At 39.0% G+C, this 19,315-nt stretch overlaps 4 protein-coding genes across 7 annotated transcripts; 1 reads left to right on the top strand and 3 right to left on the bottom strand.

Annotated features, from left to right (window-relative positions):
* Positions 1–25: 25 nt before the first annotated feature.
* LOC149597163 (glucose dehydrogenase [FAD, quinone]-like) lies at positions 26–3,219 on the bottom strand. The gene is made up of 7 exons (XM_089861208.1): positions 2,847–3,219; positions 2,580–2,782; positions 2,067–2,510; positions 1,530–2,012; positions 1,299–1,476; positions 1,020–1,242; positions 26–366 (listed from the first exon to the last, which is right to left on the bottom strand). The coding sequence occupies exons 1-7, from the start codon at positions 2,983–2,985 to the stop codon at positions 213–215; spliced, it is 1,824 nt and encodes a 607-aa protein (XP_089717334.1). The 5' UTR covers positions 2,986–3,219; the 3' UTR covers positions 26–212.
* Positions 3,220–3,536: 317 nt separating this feature from the next.
* Positions 3,537–9,282, bottom strand: LOC149597162 (aldehyde dehydrogenase family 16 member A1-like). Of its 4 annotated transcripts, none has more exons than XM_089861202.1 (11): positions 8,790–9,282; positions 7,156–7,709; positions 6,835–7,081; positions 6,578–6,778; positions 6,091–6,168; positions 5,807–6,010; positions 5,609–5,688; positions 4,733–4,900; positions 4,446–4,653; positions 3,966–4,154; positions 3,537–3,897 (listed from the first exon to the last, which is right to left on the bottom strand). In XM_089861202.1, exons 1-11 carry the CDS (start codon positions 8,886–8,888, stop codon positions 3,640–3,642), a joined length of 2,286 nt encoding a protein of 761 aa, XP_089717328.1. In that variant the 5' UTR covers positions 8,889–9,282; the 3' UTR covers positions 3,537–3,639. The 4 variants fall into 4 exon arrangements, with proteins under 4 accessions (XP_089717328.1, XP_089717329.1, XP_089717327.1 ...); XM_089861203.1 differs by having other exon boundaries at positions 5,804–6,010; positions 6,578–6,766; XM_089861201.1 differs by having other exon boundaries at positions 5,804–6,010; positions 8,790–9,281.
* A 215-nt stretch (positions 9,283–9,497) lies between these two features.
* LOC149597161 (mitochondrial carrier homolog 2-like) lies at positions 9,498–12,509 on the top strand. The gene is made up of 8 exons (XM_089861211.1): positions 9,498–9,681; positions 9,893–9,977; positions 10,053–10,325; positions 10,399–10,510; positions 11,548–11,674; positions 11,873–11,940; positions 12,031–12,106; positions 12,183–12,509. The coding sequence occupies exons 1-8, from the start codon at positions 9,535–9,537 to the stop codon at positions 12,306–12,308; spliced, it is 1,014 nt and encodes a 337-aa protein (XP_089717337.1). The 5' UTR covers positions 9,498–9,534; the 3' UTR covers positions 12,309–12,509.
* Positions 11,548–18,934, bottom strand: LOC149597160 (uncharacterized). The gene is made up of 8 exons (XM_089861210.1): positions 18,779–18,934; positions 18,222–18,591; positions 15,548–15,658; positions 15,238–15,459; positions 14,814–15,124; positions 13,566–13,941; positions 13,329–13,504; positions 11,548–13,052 (listed from the first exon to the last, which is right to left on the bottom strand). The coding sequence occupies exons 2-8, from the start codon at positions 18,565–18,567 to the stop codon at positions 12,966–12,968; spliced, it is 1,629 nt and encodes a 542-aa protein (XP_089717336.1). The 5' UTR covers positions 18,568–18,591; positions 18,779–18,934; the 3' UTR covers positions 11,548–12,965.
* Positions 18,935–19,315: the final 381 nt, after the last annotated feature.

Below are 19,315 nucleotides of genomic sequence, written 5' to 3'. Positions count from 1 at the left end.
CAATTGGAGGAAAAAAATGTATATATTTCTTGGTGAAAACTTTAATATTTTACATTATGAAAAATTGTATTATGAAATGGAACACATTTGTGAAAATATATTAATAATATCGTTCTCTATCTTTGGAAATGAAGAAATATATTAAAATCTGGCCCCGCCCCCCTTCCTTCTTTTTCCGGAGGATCAATCGAAACAGTTCATCCGTGAATATTCTAATTTGGCCTAAATCGACTTCTTTGATAATCGCTCTTGATTATATCGGCGGCTTTTTCGCCAATCATGATGGTGGGCGCGTTCGTGTTGCCCGAAACCGGTTTGGGAATAACCGAAGAATCCACCACTCGAAGACCTTTCACGCCAATTAGCCTAATTAACCCCACTAATTAGTCACCTCGAAGGTAATTACGAAAATCGACAAGACGAAACCACCAAGAGACACACCAAAGTTCATGGAAAAACCAGAGGCAACGATGCGCCAAAAATGAAAGGCAATTTCCCAGCAATTATCGCGAACTTACGTAATTGCCGAATCTACACCGCCATCATAAAATTAGGGAGGCAATTATAGGAAAAAGCGCAATTCCCTGGTAATAATTGCGACAATCATCGGAGGACGGGTGGAAACCAATAGGAATTGCTTAATTGCCGAATCTACACCGTCCACAATGATAAAAGCAAGTAGGCCTAGGCAATTGGGAAGTGAAAAAGCGCAATTGCCGCGACACTCATCTGACGACGCGTGGAAACCTTAGCGACCAATAGGAATTGCTTAATTGCCGAATCTATACCATCCACAATGATAAAAGCAAGTAGGCCTAAGCAATTGGGACGTCAAAAAGCGCAATTGCCGCGACAATCATCTGAGGACGGGTGGAAACCTTAGCGACCAATAGGAATTGCTTAATTGCCGAATCTATACCACCCACAATGATAAAAGCAAGTAGGCCTAGGCAAATTAGGACGTGAAAAAGCGCAATTGCCACGCGAAAAGCAAACGTAAAGCGACAAGAAGTACTAACCTTAGACGGTTATCAACGACAGTCATGGGATCTGACCTATGACCCATCTTGCACGTTCCAATTGGATGGTAGATATTCATGGTCAAGGTTTCGGCCACGCATCCCCAATAAGCTAAACTGAACATGACGTGAGATTCGCATCCCGGGACAACCGTCTTGTAAATCGTACTGCCCATGGCCCTCATCGGGGCGGACTGTCCGATCTTCATGCCCAAATACAGAGCTAAAGGGACCCTCGGGTTAAAGGTCGACTTGAAAGCGAAAAGACTTGATTCTCACCTTCGGCCAAGACCCCTTTGTCGTCGGGATGGTCCAAGTATCGAGGGTCGATGATGGCCGCTTCGTAAGGGTCATTCGAGGCCAAGCGGATTGACCCCCGACTCTTGGCTCTCAGAAGAACGGGGTAAAGCGAAACGGAGTCTTTGCCCAAGTAAGGACCGTAAAATTTGCTAATTACCTAAAAGATGGTCAAGTAATTAAAGAAAACCATGCTGACCCCGGGTCAGTTACCTTTTCGTTAAAATTCATATTCCTAAAAGAGACGATGTCGCTACTGGGCGAAGTTGTGACGAAATGAAACTGGACATCGGGCAAATCGGCGCTGTCATTACGGGCGTACGATGTCCTGATGAAGCCCATGGCCTCCACGCCACCCAGGGCCAAGAAGGGACCCGTCCCTCGCCTCAAATACTCTTCCCTCCGGTCGCCCACCACGGGATACGTCAAACCCGCGTCTTTATTGACTTCAAAGTGTAGCCCAGCCGGGTAAATGTGCTCCACTAAGTTCTGGCCCACTCCGGGAAGGTGCTTGACCACAGGGATGCCGTGGGACCTCAGTTCATCGGCCGGACCCACTCCCGATAACATCAGGATTTTGGGGGAGTTGATGGGACCGGCTGAAAGAATCACTTCGCGTCGCGCCTTGACGTAATGGCGGACACCGTTGAAGTCAAACTGAACTTGACGCGCGCGTTTTGATTCGTCGAAAATAATCTATGAACGTAATTAGTTAGTTAATTTTAACTAGTTGAGATTGTTGGGCGGTACCTTGGTGACGAAAGCGTCGGTCATGATATGAACGTTGGGTCTGAAACTGGCCGGTTGCAAATAAGCCAAGGCGGTGCTGCATCGCTCACCGTTCCTCGTGGTACCTTGAGGGATCATGAATCCAACGTGTCTTTTCCCGTTCACCAGGATAGTGTCGTAGCCGAAGAGACGAGAGGCTTCCAAGAGTTTGCTAGCAATTGGGGAACTGTACTCGGGGGATTCGACGGTCACCGGACCACCCTTGGAGTGAAGTCCTTCTCGCAAATAGGCCGGGTCCGTTTGGTCCTCGAGTTTCTTAAAATAGGGCAGAACGTCTCTCCAAGACCAACCTTTGATCCCTTCCCGTTCCCATCCGTCGTAATCAACGGGGTTACCACGGACGTACAAGTTAAAGTTGATGGTGGAGCTACCTCCCAGACCGTAACCACGAGGCCAGAGATTTTCCTAACCAAAAAAGGGGTACTCGAACACGACCAGGATGGTTTTTTTAAATTTTAATTAGCAATTACTCACGGCTTTACGCAATCCGAGACAAGCCTTCTTTTGCGAAACTGTCGTGAAATTCCAAGAGTTCATACCGTGTTGAAGATAAAAGGCCATGACGGGAAAACGGGACATGGTGACGGGTTGACCACCGGCTTCTAGCACCAGAACGCTGACGCTCGGGTCTTCGGACAACCTATAGGCCAAAGGAGAACCCCCGCTACCACCGCCAACTGACCAAACAATTTGATAAGCCTTGGAAAAGGATAGAGAACACTTTTGGCCCTGGGTACTCACTAATAACGTAATCGTAGCTGGGAAGATGAGTTTTGGTCGTGAAGGCCACATCGTAGGTGCTTTGTTTGACCTGCATATACCATAAACTAAACAAAACTAAATTGGTCGCGGTGGACACGGCATTTCGTGGTAATATCATGCTTGTTGCAAGATTATTGGACGCGTGTGACCAAACTGGTCGCGAATCTAAAAATGACTACTTTTCCTATCACTTCAGATTAGAACACTTGGGGCTACGAGAACAGTGATTGTGACTTTATCACTTAACAACACTCGTGTCGCGTCCGAAGAAATGGACAATCAATTAAATATAATTAAACTAATTAAACTCTATGGGAACGATTTAGAGTTTAAGAAGGAAAATCAAGTGACACTTTTCAAAAGGGTTTTAAGTTTTAAGTGACAACAGAGAGAGAAAGACGTTATCAGTGACGTTGCATTCATTTTGATGACGCACTAAGAGATACTTCAGCAAATATCCAACCCCTCAGCTGCTCTTAAAACCATACTTAATAAGATTACTTTAATCGTAATGTTAATATTAGTTTTATTTTTATTTTAAAAGTTCTATTTTTAGAATTTAAAGGGTTTTTGCAGCGTGAGAAAAAAGGTTACCGTTTATGGCAAAAGTGCGCGGCAACAATTGCCACCGTTGCAGCTAGAATTAAGGATGCAATTCATCAACTCCAATTTAATTAAACAAATTCGTTTTTAATTATTTATTTATTTATTAAGGTTAATACAAAAATTCTATTTAAATGTATAAGTGAATATTGGGGGGACGCAATTGCCATTAATTGCCGAAAGAATCTCCGGTCGGCATCCAAATTAATTTCTGGTAAGTGGCGTTACGTTGGTAATCGATTAATTCCCCTTCCGGGTTAATTAACCAAGTTAATTGATCGCCATCAACGTCACGCCGATTAATTTCAAAATCGCTCCAAAAAGCGGAAACGTCGCGATGTTGGTAAAGAGACTGGCAAATTTCGCGGCAATTGCCACCGCTAATGACGTTTACGACGCCCCCCGGCATATCCGAAGTCTCTAGAATCTGCGAGATTAACCGGATTAAATTAATTAATTGAATTAATTAATTAAGGGCGTTAATGGTCATCAAACCTGACAAAAGGTCAGCGCGGCAAGAGGGTATTTAGTGGACGGGACGGCCACAACCGTATTGCCACAAGCGATAGCCGCAATTGCCGGCGTTAAAAAGGATCGGAGGACGCTTTTATCGGATTGCGTGGCAATTGCAACAACCCCTAATGCTTCCCGTACAGACATACAGAAACCAGACACGGCGCAATCCTTAATTAATTAAAAACGGCAATTAAAATTGCAATTAAAAATATTAATTAATTAAAAACGGCAATTAAAATTGCAATTAAAAATATTAATTAATTAAAAACGGCAATTAAAATTGCAATTAAAAATATTAATTAATTAAAAACGGCAATTAAAATTGCAATTAAAAAATATTAATTAATTAATTAAAAACGGCAATTAAAATTGCAATTACAAAAATATTAATTAATTAATTAAAAACGGCAATTAAAATTGCAATTACAAAAGTATTAATTAATTAATTCTGGCGATTACCATTAAAGTTCCGTTTGATTTATTGCAGAAAGCGGCCGCAATTTTAAAAAGATCCCTTAAACAATCTTCAAGCTCTTGGTCAGCGCTCGCTTTCGATTCATTGGTCATTTTTGAAATCAAATTTGAAAATTCGTCGCGCCTTTTTTGCAAATTTTCCGCCACAAAATAAATTATTTGCGCTTTTTCGTGACCAGACTTTTTCTTCCAACTAATTTTAATTTAATTCAAGTTAATTGCAATTAAAATTAATATTATTAACGTGGGGGTTGGGGGAGGGGGGCTCGTACCCCGGGGAAGCGGCAAGGGCGGCTTCAACGGCGTTCCTGGCATCTTTTTTGCCCCCATTCGGGGCCAAATTAATCAATTGACCTTTGGGGTCATAAACGGGATACGAAGTTGAACTAAGGGGCCTTTTTTGAGCCCCTCCGTAATATAACTTATACGTTTCGTCGATTCTAAGGTTAAATTTAATTACGATTAAGATGGAAATTAAATACAGGGTGGCTTCGGTATTTGTGGCCAATAGCTTCTATGGGATAGTATTATTCCATTGAAAATAGTATGTTTCCTACCATATTGCGTTGCAGGATTGATAACGTGAATAATAGATATGTAATGCAATAGACTGCTGTAATCGAAATAATGTTTAACGTATTGCCTACAGTTTAAAGGGAGGGTGAAGTAGAAAATCAAGTGATTTTTTATCTATTCTTCTACTAATTATAAGACCAGTCTGCATAGTCAAACATTCAGGAAATACTTCCGAATGATTTTAAAATTCTAATTAGGTTCAGATTTTAAGGATAATTTTAAAGAAGGTCCTCCGACCAATCGCGTAACGTCCAGCCTTTTTATTAACAAAATTCTCGTGGCATGTTACGTGTTGAATGAAATTTATCACGAGATTTGATAGAATTCGCGCGCGACGTGATAATTGATTTTCTACTTCACCCTCCCTTTAAACTGTAGGCAATACGTTAAACATTATTTCGATTACAGCAGTCTATTGCATTACATATCTATTATTCACGTTATCAATCCTGCAACACAATATGGTAGGAAACATACTATTTTCAATGGAATAATACTATCCCATAGAAGCTATTGGCCACAAATACCGAAGCCACCCTGTATAACCGAAATTAACAACTAATAAGGCTTACTCGGAAGTTAATTCAGTTTCAAACCGATTTATTTTAGCTTCTTCAATTTTTGATAAATTTGGGTTCGATTTCGTCGAAAACTAATTTTAATTTATTTTAAATTAATGAGGTTAATTGTATTAGTTTCGCGGGAACGGGGACGTGACTAAATATCGAAACAATTTGGTCAAGACACAAGAAAATAGTCGCGCTTACCACCAAGGTTTCGTCGTTAAGACGATCGTAATGATTTTGAGTGTTAATCCAAACGGTTTTAGCGGCAATTGCTTTGGCAATTTCACCGGCAACTGTTAAGCGTTCGCTCCAAACACTGGCCACCTCGGTTCCGGGGCTGCTATTGGTCAAGGCGATCGCTTCTTTGATGGAACGAAACGGAATCAATAAAATGACCACGCCCCTCGTCTAATACGCGAATAATAACAACGATGAGCATCATTGGGATTAAAACTAATGAAATTTAAATTGATTATAATTAAGGCTACTTGTTTTTGGACTATATTGGAAGCGGGCTGGACGCCACAAACTAAATAAACTGGAGACGTTTTCTCCAACCTCACAACCTGCAAAATAATAAGAACTATTTGTTCAAAATAATAGGTTTAATTTGAATTATTTTAATGATCTAATCATTTAATGAAAGACAATTAAAGAATAAATAAAAAAGATTAGGACAATTACAACATTTTGGTTTAAAAACTATAAATTATATAAATAAATAAAATAATATAAAAATTGCAAAAATAAGCAAAAAAAAAGGGTAAAAATATATAAAAACGCAAATTTTGTGAAAATAAGCAATATGCAAAAAAAAATAAAATGAATAATTTCGTAAAAATAAGCAAAAATGAGTAAAACTATAATTTTGCAAAAATAAATAAAATTAATAATTTTGTAAAAATAAGCAAAAAATAAAATGAATAATTTTGTTAAAATGCGCAAAAAAAGGGCAAAATGTTGGCGTGTACCGACCGTGGCGCCTTCCTCTTCAGTTTGCCGAATAATATTTAGAAGCGTGTCGACATGATGAGAATTAGTCATGCAACAACTGAAATCGGCATTCTTATCATTCCATAATCCAACGCGCAAAGATTGGAATCTCGACACAATTTCTTTCTCAAATTTAGAAAAGATTGATTCCTGAACAAAAATACGGCAACCCTGGCGAGATCCCTGTCATTCAAATTAATTAATCTTCAAACATTAACAACAACAATCATTTATCTTACGATTCCGTGTAAAGATTGCATTAAGCATCCTTGAACTGCTGACAAGATATCAGCGGTATCAGTGACGATGGCCGTTGAGCGTTTATTACAATAAATACGCAAATTTCTAATCTTTAATCGAGATTTCTCGCGAATCTCCTGGATTCTGACGTCATCCGTTTGACAAATAACGTCAATTGGCGACTCAATTTCACTAAGAATTTGAACTAGACACGTTTTAGACGTAATAACTACTTCAAATGAAAGTCTAAAACAATTAACGATTAAAATCAAATTAATTAAACTAACTCAACGGAGAATATTGCATGCATTTAAATGTACCCCGATTGTTTGCAAATATCGGCAAAAACGAGCAAAGGCAAGAACGTTTCGACAGTGACGTAGAATATTAGTTTAATCCCTTTGGCCAATAAAGGGAAAATACTCCAGCATCGAGAAAATATCGGAGAGGGGCTATCGGTGGCCACCACCACTTTGACCCCTCCCCTCTCGGACACCCCTTCCGCTTGACCGCTTAAACTGGCGCAATGATACAAACAACGGATCAGATTGGGCACGTCCGAATTGGTGGTGGTCGCCACGTGCCGTCCACTCGAGACGCTTTCGGACAGCGCCAATAAACGGGCGTTCTTTTGGACGTTTCTCGCCACCGAGTACATGACCTTTGACCTCTCGTAACAGGTCGAGTCCTGTTCCATGTTGGTTAAACTCGCAAACATCGAGTTGTGTTGTTGTTCGTGGCCTCCTTTGTAAATAAACACTTTGGCCAGTGACTCTCCCGTCATCGGGTTGCAAAAATCTACGAGTTCATCGTCTTCGGGCAACGAATTAAACGTTGCACCGCGCAAATCATTACCCTGGCGTTTTATCCATTCCTAACAATTTAGTTTAAAATTAATTCGCGCCGAGGAAACTCTAAGCTATAAATAAGAAATGATTCGACTCTTCCAATACAATTCCATGAAATATCCGTGACTCAAATATTCCATATTTGTTTCTTACCATTCCGTGAAATTTAAATGACTCGAATGCTAATTAAAAAATGCAAAACAATTCACGAAATTACGCGATTTGAATGCAAACTAGAAAAAATTCTTCGCATTTCCATAACTCATTTCAAAAAGATAACCTAATAACGATAAGTGAGCCGTTATTATAAATAACCTAATAACGATAAGTTAGACGCGATTATAAGTAACCTAATAACAATAAGTTAGCCGCGATTATAAGTAACCTAATAACAATAAGTTAGCCGCGATTATAAGTAGCATAATAGAGTGCTGTCAGAAGCGCCGGTGTGACGTCACCTATGCTGTTTTCCCATAAAGAAAAAAACGGTAACTGTCATGGCCGCCCATTGCCAAAGGCAGACTCGTGACGTTTAAGTTTTAACCTTGGATCTGACGTCACAACTGACAGCACTCTATAACAATAAGTTAGACGCGATTATAGGTAACATAATAACAATAAGTGAGCCGCTATTATAGGTAACCTAATAACAATAAGTGAGCCGCTATTATAAGTAACCTAATAACAATAAGTGAGACGCGATTATAAGTAACCTAATAACAATAAGCGAACCGCGATTATAAGTAACCTAATAACAATAAGTTAGACGCTATAATAGGTATCATAATAACAATAAAAAATATAAAATTTGCGTGAAATTTCCATGACTAAGCTGGTGAATATTTCCCGAAATATCCATAAGAACTTCATAAAGGTTATAAAATCGCGTCACAACTAGTTTAGCAAGCTTAATAGGGAGCTAACAGTTCTGATCCTGAAACATCACACCCTTCTATCTCTTCCTGGAGTTTCATCCCCCCTAACGGTTGGAAACAGTATTCTACGCGCAAATATGCCAACCAGAGAGGGGCTGCGTGACGTCAAACTATCTCTTCCCCCTAGCCAGTTGTTAGCTCCCTATAAGTGAAATAAAATGAGTGTCTTACCTTCAAAATGGCGTCACTCTCAAATGATTTAGAATATTCCATGTTTGTAAAAATAGTCTTTAACGTCTGAATCTTATTCGCGTCTAAAGTTTGGCTCATGGCGTCTCCGCTGACAAGAGAAGTACCCCTCTATCTCACTTAAATTTATTTGGGGTTTGTCCAGGAACCAAATAGATTCGATTCAACGTAATGTTATTCGATAAGAAGCGCTTTTTCTTTCGATAGATAAGAATGACCTTGCCAATTAAGTGACGCGAATCGCGCACAGTTTGTTATCTACCGGCTCACATTCGCACGACGACTTATCATTACAAAATAATTATCATTTCATTACTCAAAGAAGCCGTTTTTGCTTTAAACTATTTCTTACCGATGATTATTACATTTGTTTCGGCCTTAAAAGTGCCTAGCCTAACCTCTAAATACGTCTAACTTAAATGACAAAGCGAATTTGCTTAAAAAACCGCACGTTTTATCGTAAACTCGTAAAAAACACGTATCTAAAAAGGTCTAAACACCGCCTATCAAAATCTTAATCAGAAGCTCTAGCAGACGACACTACTCTCGTTAATTTTCATTTCCTACGGAGTAATAATACGGGAGTTTTCAAAAACCTTACCTCTAATATTGCTCCATGGTGGCTGTATTTCTTATTGGCTTAAAACGTATCACGTGAATGATTAGGATATCGAATCACGGTCACGAGTTTCGGGGAATCTTCATCCTGGCTGAAAGAAAAGTTAAAATGGCGGCGAACGGCAATGACGCGAATGCAAATTCGGCATTTCAAAGTCAAGAATTGCAATCTAGGATTCCCTGGTTGGAAATTGGAAGTCGATTCGCCGTCGCGGCAATTTCCCATCCATTCGAATACGTTAAAGTTCTTATACAGGTAAATAATACGCTTTATAATCGAAATAAACCGCTAAGCCTCGGCTCGCTTTGATCAGACCCGTCCCCGACGCGTTAGGCTTAACCGCCTGACACCTCCGAAAGGCGAAACGAAACGAAACGAAACGTCACATTTAACACGATTAATAATTTAAGCAATTAATTAATGTTAAATACTTTTAAAATAACCCGAAAACGATTTAAAACTCCAGATCGGCCACGAACCATTACCACCTAGACCAACAACTACGCTTTTTGGAAGACCAGCTCTAGCGTTACCGGGGGCATGGCAATACAGTCAGTTCATTTTAATTTATTAATTATTAATTAACGGTATAAATCTAATTAAAAAGGGGGTAATTACTCGCGCAGTGAAACACATCAAAGCCGTCGATGGTTTCTTTGGTCTTTATCGCGGTTTGGGTCCAAAAATATGCACCAATTTAGTAACTGGTTACGTGTATTCCACCGTTATGGAACAACTGCCGCAATTAGACGACAATAAGAAAGACAAGAAGGACATCGAGCAAGAAGAAGAGGAACAGGAATTAACGGAAGAGGAAAGGGTTTTACGCTTCCTGAAACGCACCCTCAAGGACACATTGTCAAGATGTGCTGCCGTCTTGGCTAGCCATCCTTTCCATGGTACCATTATAAACCCCTCCCCCCCTAATTAATTAATTGAATCGGGATTAATTAATTTCGATGTTAATGGCAGTAATCACAATTCGAACAATGGCCCAGTTTGTGGGTCGAGAGGAAAACTACCGGGGATTATTTCCTTCCGTTTATCACGTCTTCAAAGAAGAGGGGATTCGCGGATATTTTGTGTAAGCTGCTTACACTAGGAGTATTGATGCCATTTACAGGGGGACCCTGGAGGCGCCTCCCCCTCTAAATGCTATCAATACTCTTAGTCTGATGGGTTTTTTTCCTTATTAATTAAAATTAATTAAAGGGGATTAATTTTTTCCTTATTAATTAAATTAATTAAAGGGGATTAATTTTTTCCTTATTAATTAAATTAAAGGGGATTAATTATTTTTTCCTTATTAATTAAATTAATTAAAATTAATTAAAGGGGATTAATTTTTTCCTTATTAATTAAATTAATTAAAGGGGATTAACTATTTTTTCCTTATTAATTAAATTAATTAAAGGGGATTAATTATTTTTCCTTATTAATTAAATTGGATTAATTTTTTTCCTTATTAATTAAAGAGGATTAATTTTTTTCCTTATTAATTAAAGAGGATTAATTTTTTTCCTTATTAATTAAAGAGGATTAATTTTTTTCCTTATTAATTAAAGAGGATTAATTTTTTTCCTTATTAATTAAATTAATTAAAATTAATGGGGATTAATTTTTTCCCTTCTTAATTAAATTGATTAAAATTAATTAATGGGGATTAATTTTTTTCCTTCTTAATTCAATTAATTAATGGGGATTAATTATTTTTTCCTTATTAATTAAATTAATTAACATTAATTAATGGGGATTATTTTTTCCTTATTAATTAAATTAATTAAAATTAATTAAAATTAATTAAAGGGGGTTAATTATTTTTCCTTATTAATTAAACTAATTAAAAGGGATTAATTTTTTTCCTTATTAAATTAAAATTAATTAAAAAGGATTAATTTTTTTTCCTTATTAATTAAATTAATTATAATTGATTAATTTTTTTCCTTATTAATTAAATTAATTAAAAGGGATTAATTTTTTTCCTTATTAATTAAAATTAATTAATGGGGATTAATTTTTTTCCTTATTAATTAAAATTAATTAATGGGGATTATTTTTATTTCCTCATTAATTAAAATGAATTAAAAGGGATTAATTTTTTTTCTTCCTTATTAATTAAAGGGGATTAATTCCACGTATGGTTGGTGAAGTTTTGACTCTCTGGTTTGCTCAAGTGGCAACATTCGTCATCAACACTTATATTGTCGAAGAGAAAGTTTTGAGGAGTTATATTGGAACTTCATTAATGGTGATTAAAATATTTAAATCACTATTAATTAACTTTGTTAGATTATCGCAGTTAATTGTCTTATTTTTCAATTAATTAATTAATTAGTTTTAATTATTATTTTGGAATTTATTTATTTTTTTTTTGATAGAATTATTAAATTAAATACGTTTTATAATTAAATTTAATGTTAATTAAGGGTATTAATTATATTTCCAGTATGTGGCCAGTGCTCTGACTTACCCCTTCACGGTTGTATGCAACGTCATGGCTACTAATAATTGCGGGTAATTAAACAAAAAAATTAATTAAATTAAATTCAATCATTAATTAATTAATTTTAATTAATGATTTTATAATTAATTAATTAATTCAAGTTTGGCGGCTGGAATGCCACCTAATATGCCAATTTACATTGGTTGGACTGATTGTTGGAGTCATCTTAGTCAAATTGTAATTAAATTTAATTCAAATTAATTAACCCCACCAATTAATAAAAAAAAATTAATTAATTTTAAATTTATTTTAGGGTCACTTGAAAAGGGGGTCGAGTATTTTGTGGCGTTATTACACTGGTCCAGTTATGCTGGACATTCACGGAAGACCCGCCTATCCCAAAAAAACTAGTTTTAAAAATCCATCTCTTACTTATTAATTAATTAATTAATTTAATTAATCTTAATTAAATTAATTAATTAATTAAATACAACCTAGTGTTTCTCTTCTCCTCCAAAAAATAGAAATTAATATTATTATTCACTCTGTCATTTATATTTAGTAATTAAACTAATTATAGTTAGTATTCCTGATTTAAGTCATTTGAAAAATAAAATTAATTAATTAATTAAATAATTAATTATGCCTTTTTAATTAAAATTTGCTTCATATTCATTGTTTTTTTTGTACAAATTTAATACAAATTTCTCCAAACTGTACAAAAACCAGAATCATCATTTTTAATTACAGTAATTAAATTAATTACCGAATTATAATTTGTAATAAACCGGTAATTAAAAATTTAATTAATTACCGCGTTATAATTTTTAATCAACCATTAATTAATTAAATTATTATTGAAAATTATCAATGATAATTTAATTTAATTTAGAATAAAATTAATTAAGAATTATTATTATTAAGTGGAAGCTCTCTACTCATTTAAATATTAATTAAAAAAATTAATTTTTTATAATTAGTTAATATATAATTTTTATAGAATGATTAATAAGTAAGTAAGCTAAAGGAAATTTAATTCTGATTGGTTTTAATTTTAATCGGTTAACGCCTTTGGAATGAGGTGTACTTTAATTAATTACTGTTCAATTAATTGAACGTAATTAGCGGGGAAAAGGCCAATGTTACCCAATTTATCCTCTCCTCTCCACCATCCTTCATCAATCTAATTAATAATTAGATTAATTGATATTAAATTAATTGGTGGGGGCCAAAAAGGAGGCGGGGCTGCATGGGTGGGAAGAGGCGGGGCTGCATGGGTGGGAAGGGGCGGGGCCAAAAGGAGGCGGGGAGGGGCGGGAAAAAGGAGGCGGAGCTGCAGGGAGGGGGCAAATAGGAGGCGGGCCTGCAGGAGGAAGGGGCGGGGCTGCAGGGGGGAGGTGCCCAAAAAGGAGGCGGGGCTGCATGGGGGGGACCCCCGTAAGTGGGACAGGACACTCACCATTTCAATGTTGACTATGAGGTCATCAGGGTCAAATGATATCTCGTCATAATCAGCAGCTTGGTAATCGTACAGAGCAATGGCTTGAAGTTTGGAACTTCCGTTAAGAGGGACATCTGCTGATTGGCTTCTTTGGGCTTTGACTACTGATTCTTGCTCAACCTCAACTTCATCCTCTAATAAATGATATCAAAGATGTCACCATTTTGAATCCCCCCACCACTCGCCAAGGCTTACTTGGTTCCTGGTTTTGCTTTTGATTGGTGACTATTTCTGGTAAGCTCCTTGCTGTTGTTGTTGCGCTTTCAGGGAATTGATGAGGCACCAGGAGGTCGGGGGCGTTGCCGCCCACTTTGGGGGGTGACTCGGGTGAAGGCGTCGCAATTGGACTAATGACTCTGACGGCCCCCGCGAATTTCTCGGGAGGGGGGATGGCGATTGACCCCTCTTCTTCGCCCCCCTCCCGCTCGGGGGCGGGGACACACTCTCGTTCTTGTTCTTGTTGTTCTCGCAATTTGCGTTGGCGTTCTTCCTCAGCTTTCTTGGCTTCTTCCTTCTCCTTCTCTTCTCTGGCCAAACGCCTCCCTCTCTCACCTTCAGCCCGCTTCACCATCTACAGACGCCAACAGCAAATTTTAATTAACCCGCGCGCTCGTCATTTACTAGTAATTAACCCGCCCTTATTTGTTGGTAATTATAATTACTCGGCCCCTGATTGGTGGAACCTTAAGTTTTAAGTATCGTTGGAAAGGGGACAAATAGGACTATGACATACTCAAAGGACATTCGGGTATCTCTAGTAGAACCAGAGTTACGAGCCTCCAAAGTTGGGTGTGACGCAAATCCTATGGAGGAGACTAACATTTTGCTAAATTACTCGGCCCCTGTTTGTCGTAGCCCTAAGTTTTTAGTATGGTTGGATGGGGGACAAATAGGACTATGACATACTCAAAGGACATCCCCCTATCTCTAGTACAATCAGAGTTATGAGCCTGCAAAGTTGGGTGTGACGCAAATCCTATGGAGGAGACTAACATTTTGCCTAATATCTCGGCCCCTGTTTGTCGTAGCCCTATGTTTTAAGTATCGTTGGATGGGGGACAAATGGGACTATGACATACTCAAAGGACATCCCCCTATCTCTAGTAGAACCAGAGTTACGAGCCTCCAAAGTATGGTGTAATGTTAATCCTATGGAGAGGGGTATGTTTACGAACATTTTCCTTAATTACCCGGCCCCTGTTTGACGCAAACTTCCCTGAATTTTAGCCTAAAAATTGGAAATTTCCCTGAATTTCCCCTGGAAATTTCCCCTGAGGTTTTTGTCAACTATTTATTACCCTGATTTTTCCCGGTTTCCCAGTTTGTATGACCCCTGTAATTAACCTGCTGACATTTATTTGTAATTTTCCCAGAAAAAGACTTTTTAAAAATGATCTGATTTGATTGGGTGCATGGGGGTGGGGGTTGGGGTGGGGGGCGTACCTCGTCATTCTCGACTTTGTTCATGTTCTCAAACTTGGCCCTTAAAGAGCTTGCTGTCCCGGTGGCGGCGGCGGCTGTTTTGGCTTTGGGACGTTCTCTCTCCGTCGCCGTCGGCGTTTCTTCTTCTTCCCAACCGTGAGCGGAGGAATCTCTCCGATCCGTTTCGACTCCAAATTTGCCTCCGAAGCCCTTTTTCATGTCTCTTTGAGACGGGTGCATTTGGGCTTCCGTTCTTTCTTCCCAACCGTGAGCGGTGGCGTCTTTGCGGTCGCTTTCGACGCCGTACTTCCCTCCAAAACCTTTAGAATAGTCTTAAACGGCGACGGTAACGGTAATAATGAATGAATAGGGCTTCTCGGGGGGACCTTTGACGGAGATTAAATGTTAAGGAGACGCGGCGTCGCGCTCCGCCCCCTTAGCTTACCAGTTTGGGATTGGTGTTTCTCGATTTTCTCCTTGTGGTCCCATCCCAGGGCGGCTTTGTCCTGCTTATCTCTTTCGAGTCCGTATTTGCCCCCGAACCCTTTAGCGTAATCGGTTTGCGATTGATGTTTATCTATTTTCTCCTTGTGGTCCCATCCCACGGCCGCTTTGTCCTGTTTGTCCTTTTCCACCCCGTATTTACCCCCAAAACCGGAAGCGTAATCTACACCGGAGGTCAAAGGTCAAAACAAAATGAAACCAAGGCCCCGCCCACCAAAAAACATAAGCCCGGCAAAAAACGTATTATTGACCTTTTTGGGAAGCGTGCTTCTCTACGGTCTCTTTATAATCCCATCCGTGCGCCGCTTTATCTTGTTTATCTTTTTCAACCCCGTATTTACCGCCAAAACCGGAAGCGTAATCTACACCGGAGGTCAAAGGTCAAAACAAAAAAAAAACGACGAGAGAAACGATATAAAAACGGGTCAGGCAGCGAGTTGCGGCACGCGCACGCGCAATGTCTGGGCTTAAAGGACTATGACTAAGCAATGTGACGTGTGGCAAGTCACCACGTAATTGCCACATTCACGCAAAGGCGTAAGGGGGAGTGAGTGTGTGCATGAATCTATATAACTATGAATATACAGCTCTATCATATGCCCCTTCTATCATGTCGATTTGGTTTGGGTGTTACCCTCCTAGCTTTGACGCGTTTTGCGTAGCCAATCACAAGACAAGATGAGTGACGTTTCGAATTTACACACCCCCGGACTCCCCCTCCCTTCTCCCGCTCCTAACACTAGCAGACACGTGACTGATGTCGCCTTTCGCTAAGCCCCGCCCAAACCTTATCGAGAGGTTAGACAGCCTAACGCAGCTGTATATTCATAGTTATATAGATTCATGGTGTGTGGCAATCCTAACACACCATAGTTGCGGTGACTCTTGCCAGAGTGTGTCAATATTGCAGTGACTCTTGCCAGAGTGTGTCAATATTGTGGTGACTCTTGCCAGAGTGTGTCAATAGCGCGGTGACTCTTGCCAGACAGTGCCTCAATAGTCACCGCGCTATTGCCCCACACTCTCCCCCTTACGCATTTTCCGCGTGTGTGTGGCAACAGTCACCGTGTTATTGTCACATTGACGCAAAATGCGTAAGGGGGAGTGGGTGTGGCAATCCTAACAGCGCCGCTATACTATTGGCACACGCAAAATACAAGCGCGCGGGAACTATTGCCAAACACAGTCACTCGTACCCCTTGGACAAGTTAATTAAATTTTTCCATTTAGATAAAAGTTAACGGCTTCTACAATTCTGTTTAATTATTTCGGATGTCTGGGGTCACTAAGGCCGAGATTGAGAATTGTTCGCTTATTTTCGTCCCTCATCCAATTAACCTTGACAGGCCCATCACTATTGACATTGACGCGCAAAATGTGTCACCTATCTATCTCAATTTAATTATCTTGTCTGTCCAAGGGGTACGAGTGACTGTGTGGGATTAGTTGATTGGCTATTCCCACACACCGCGCGCGTCTGCCAAAGGTCACAGGGTCAAGGGCAAAACCGGGTCAACCCCAAAAAGAAAAGCCTCTAGGGAAAAACTTAAAGCTTTAGCTCGCGCATTTTAAATACAGTTTCTCTAATAAATATCATCAGGGTTCATACAACTTTAGGAAACCAAATTTCCCTGAGATTTCCAGGTATTCCCCCCCCCCCACACATACTTCCCTGAATTTTCCAGAGTTATGGGCCTCCAAAGTTTAGTGTAACGCTATTCCTATGGAGGGGGGTTGTTTGTTTACGTTTCGCTTAATATCTCGGCCCCTGTTTGTCGTAGCCCTAAGTTTTTAGTATGGTTGGATGGGGGACAAATTGGACTATAACATACTCAAAGGACATCCCCGTATCTCTAATAGAACCAGAGTTACGAGCCTCGAAAGTTGGGTGTGACGCTATTTCTATGGCATGTTTTTGAATATTTCGCTTAATTTCTCGGCCCCTGTTTGACGCAACCCCAAACCTTTGGTATAGTAGGATGGGGGACAAATTGGGCTATAACATACTCAAAGGACATCCCCGTATCTCTAGTAGAAACAGAGTTACGAGACTCTAAAGTTGGGTGTGACGCTATTTCTATGGCATGTTTTCGAACATTTTGCTTAATTACTCGGCCCCTGTTTGTTGTAGCCCTACGTTTTTAGCATAGTTAGATGGGGGACAAAGAGGACTATAACATATCCTAAGGACATCCCCTTATCTCTAGTAGACACAGAGTTACGAGCCTCCAAAGTATAGTGTAATGTTAATCCTATGGAGGGAGAATGTTCACTAACATTTCGCTTAATTCCTCGGCCCCTGTTTGACGCAAATTTCCCTGATTTCCCTGAATTTTACTAGAAATTTGTAATATCCCTGAATTTTCCCTGATGTTTTTGTCAACTATTTATTTCCCTGATTTTTCCAGGTTTTCCCGGTTTTCCAGGTTTGTATGAACCCTGATCATTTCTTGAAGGTTAATTATATGATAATTAATTACATTTAAGTCGCGGAAACTATTTATTCAATATTTTCATGACAATAAAAACCACCCGACCAGTTCCTTCTTCCTAGCCACCAAATACCACAAAATATATAAAAATATAACAGAACCTAACATAAGCAACCCTAACCCGACCCAACTCAACCTAACCCAACCTAACCTACCTTAACCAATAATATGAAGGGTAAAATATAGAAAAACATGAAAAACATGTGTTTTAATTAATTTCCGCACCTTAAATGTAGTTAATTATGCTATAATTAACCTTGAATAAATGATGATATATATAGACTAATGGCACCCCATGTTATTTCCCCATAGAGATTAATACAGTCGAAGGCAGAGGGCTGCCATTACTCTATTTTGAATGTGCAAAGGGCCAAGAAAAGGCTCTAGAGAGTTGAATTGAATGTTGCCTGGATTAAAATGAAGATTGTCTTACCTTTCTGCGAGGCGTGTTTCTCAGTCTTCTCTCTATAATCCCAACCAACGGCGGCTTTATCCTGTTTGTCCTTCTCGACCCCAAACTGGCCTCCGTATCCGAAGGAAGACTTGGGTCCAATTTCCTTCTTAATTTTGGCATCGTCTCGAGTGACTTGAGCTCTCAACTCCGATATATCGATGGCTCCACCCGTTCTGCCCGATCCTTCCACCGTTTTCGAACCCCAACGCTGTTCTTCCTCCGTCACGTCATTCACAAAATCAGGGTCCGTTTCCCAGTCATCGTCACCCGCATTATTGGCAACTGGCGCGGCGGTGGTTGTATGACCGGCGGTGGATTTCCACATCGAAATAAATCAACGAAGAGCCGCCTTATTTAAACCCAAATTAAATTTAATACAAGAATAACTCGTATTTAATTTATTTAAATTTCAAAAATACACCCGGTAATTTGTAGCCAAGGCCTAACTGTCAAAACTCAAAACTGTTACTGTAGGATCATTATCAGCCTAAAAATCAGTTTTAAATTCAAGTACAAAATACAAAAATGATAATTACTTGATTTTAAAGAAATAATAAAACTATTTATGCCGAAATTATATACTATTATCGCGTATTTTATCGGAAAAATTAATTGATGTCGAACTTAATTCAGGAGCAAAAAGGCGGAACTCATCCCAGGCTTCTAAACAAGCAGGGATGCCAGATTGAAAACCTTCAACCCGCCAAAATCAAATTGGGAACAAGCCCAAACCAAAAAACCGCCAATCGGTGTTTCGAAAAGAAGCCCAAAAACTGACTAAGATCTAAACAATCCAGCCCAAAAACAAGACAAAAATTTATCGTGAAAATTTGGGATTGGTTTATCTTTTAGAAATTTCAATCCATATTACATACTGACACCTTTTTTAAAACCCAAAACAAAATGAAACCACTTTATTTAACCATAAATTGACGAATTATAAGCTACACAAATGGTTTGACAGTACCATTTGTCAGTTTTTTGGGCATTCTAATGATCTTCGCCCATTCGCGGTATTTTAAGTACAGAAAGCCAAAGAAAAACCCCGACAAGCCCAATTTCCAGCCAACAGC

The sequence above is a fragment of the Phalangium opilio genome, unplaced genomic scaffold, assembly GCF_054372755.1.
Source record: "Phalangium opilio isolate 3A_F unplaced genomic scaffold, DU_Popi_V2 ptg000369l_1, whole genome shotgun sequence".
NCBI classification, from domain to species: domain Eukaryota; kingdom Metazoa; phylum Arthropoda; class Arachnida; order Opiliones; family Phalangiidae; genus Phalangium; species Phalangium opilio.
The sequence above is the reverse complement of the archived record's forward strand: the minus strand, read 5'-3'. Positions and strand labels throughout refer to the sequence as shown.

Excerpts from the sequence above, each read along its gene's own strand:
- LOC149597161 (XM_089861211.1), top strand. The coding sequence starts at position 9,535 with ATGGCGGCGAACGGCAATGACGCGAATGCAAATTCGGCATTTCAAAGT. Across the intron at positions 9,682-9,892 it reads ACGTTAAAGTTCTTATACAG|ATCGGCCACGAACCATTACC; the intron begins GTAAATAATACG and ends TTAAAACTCCAG. Across the intron at positions 9,978-10,052 it reads ACCGGGGGCATGGCAATACA|TGAAACACATCAAAGCCGTC; the intron begins GTCAGTTCATTT and ends TTACTCGCGCAG.
- LOC149597162 (XM_089861201.1), bottom strand. The coding sequence starts at position 8,888 with ATGAGCCAAACTTTAGACGCGAATAAGATTCAGACGTTAAAGACTATT. Across the intron at positions 6,169-6,577 it reads CTGAAGAGGAAGGCGCCACG|GTTGTGAGGTTGGAGAAAAC; the intron begins GTCGGTACACGC and ends ATTATTTTGCAG. Across the intron at positions 5,689-5,803 it reads TTAACGACGAAACCTTGGTG|TTTTCGACGAAATCGAACCC; the intron begins GTAAGCGCGACT and ends AATTAAAATTAG.
- LOC149597160 (XM_089861210.1), bottom strand. The coding sequence starts at position 18,567 with ATGTGGAAATCCACCGCCGGTCATACAACCACCGCCGCGCCAGTTGCC. Across the intron at positions 15,659-18,221 it reads GAAACACGCCTCGCAGAAAG|ATTACGCTTCCGGTTTTGGC; the intron begins GTAAGACAATCT and ends CCTCCGGTGTAG. Across the intron at positions 13,505-13,565 it reads AAAGCAAAACCAGGAACCAA|AGGATGAAGTTGAGGTTGAG; the intron begins GTAAGCCTTGGC and ends ATCATTTATTAG.
- LOC149597163 (XM_089861208.1), bottom strand. The coding sequence starts at position 2,985 with ATGATATTACCACGAAATGCCGTGTCCACCGCGACCAATTTAGTTTTG. Across the intron at positions 2,013-2,066 it reads CCGACGCTTTCGTCACCAAG|ATTATTTTCGACGAATCAAA; the intron begins GTACCGCCCAAC and ends TTACGTTCATAG. Across the intron at positions 1,477-1,529 it reads ATATGAATTTTAACGAAAAG|GTAATTAGCAAATTTTACGG; the intron begins GTAACTGACCCG and ends ACCATCTTTTAG.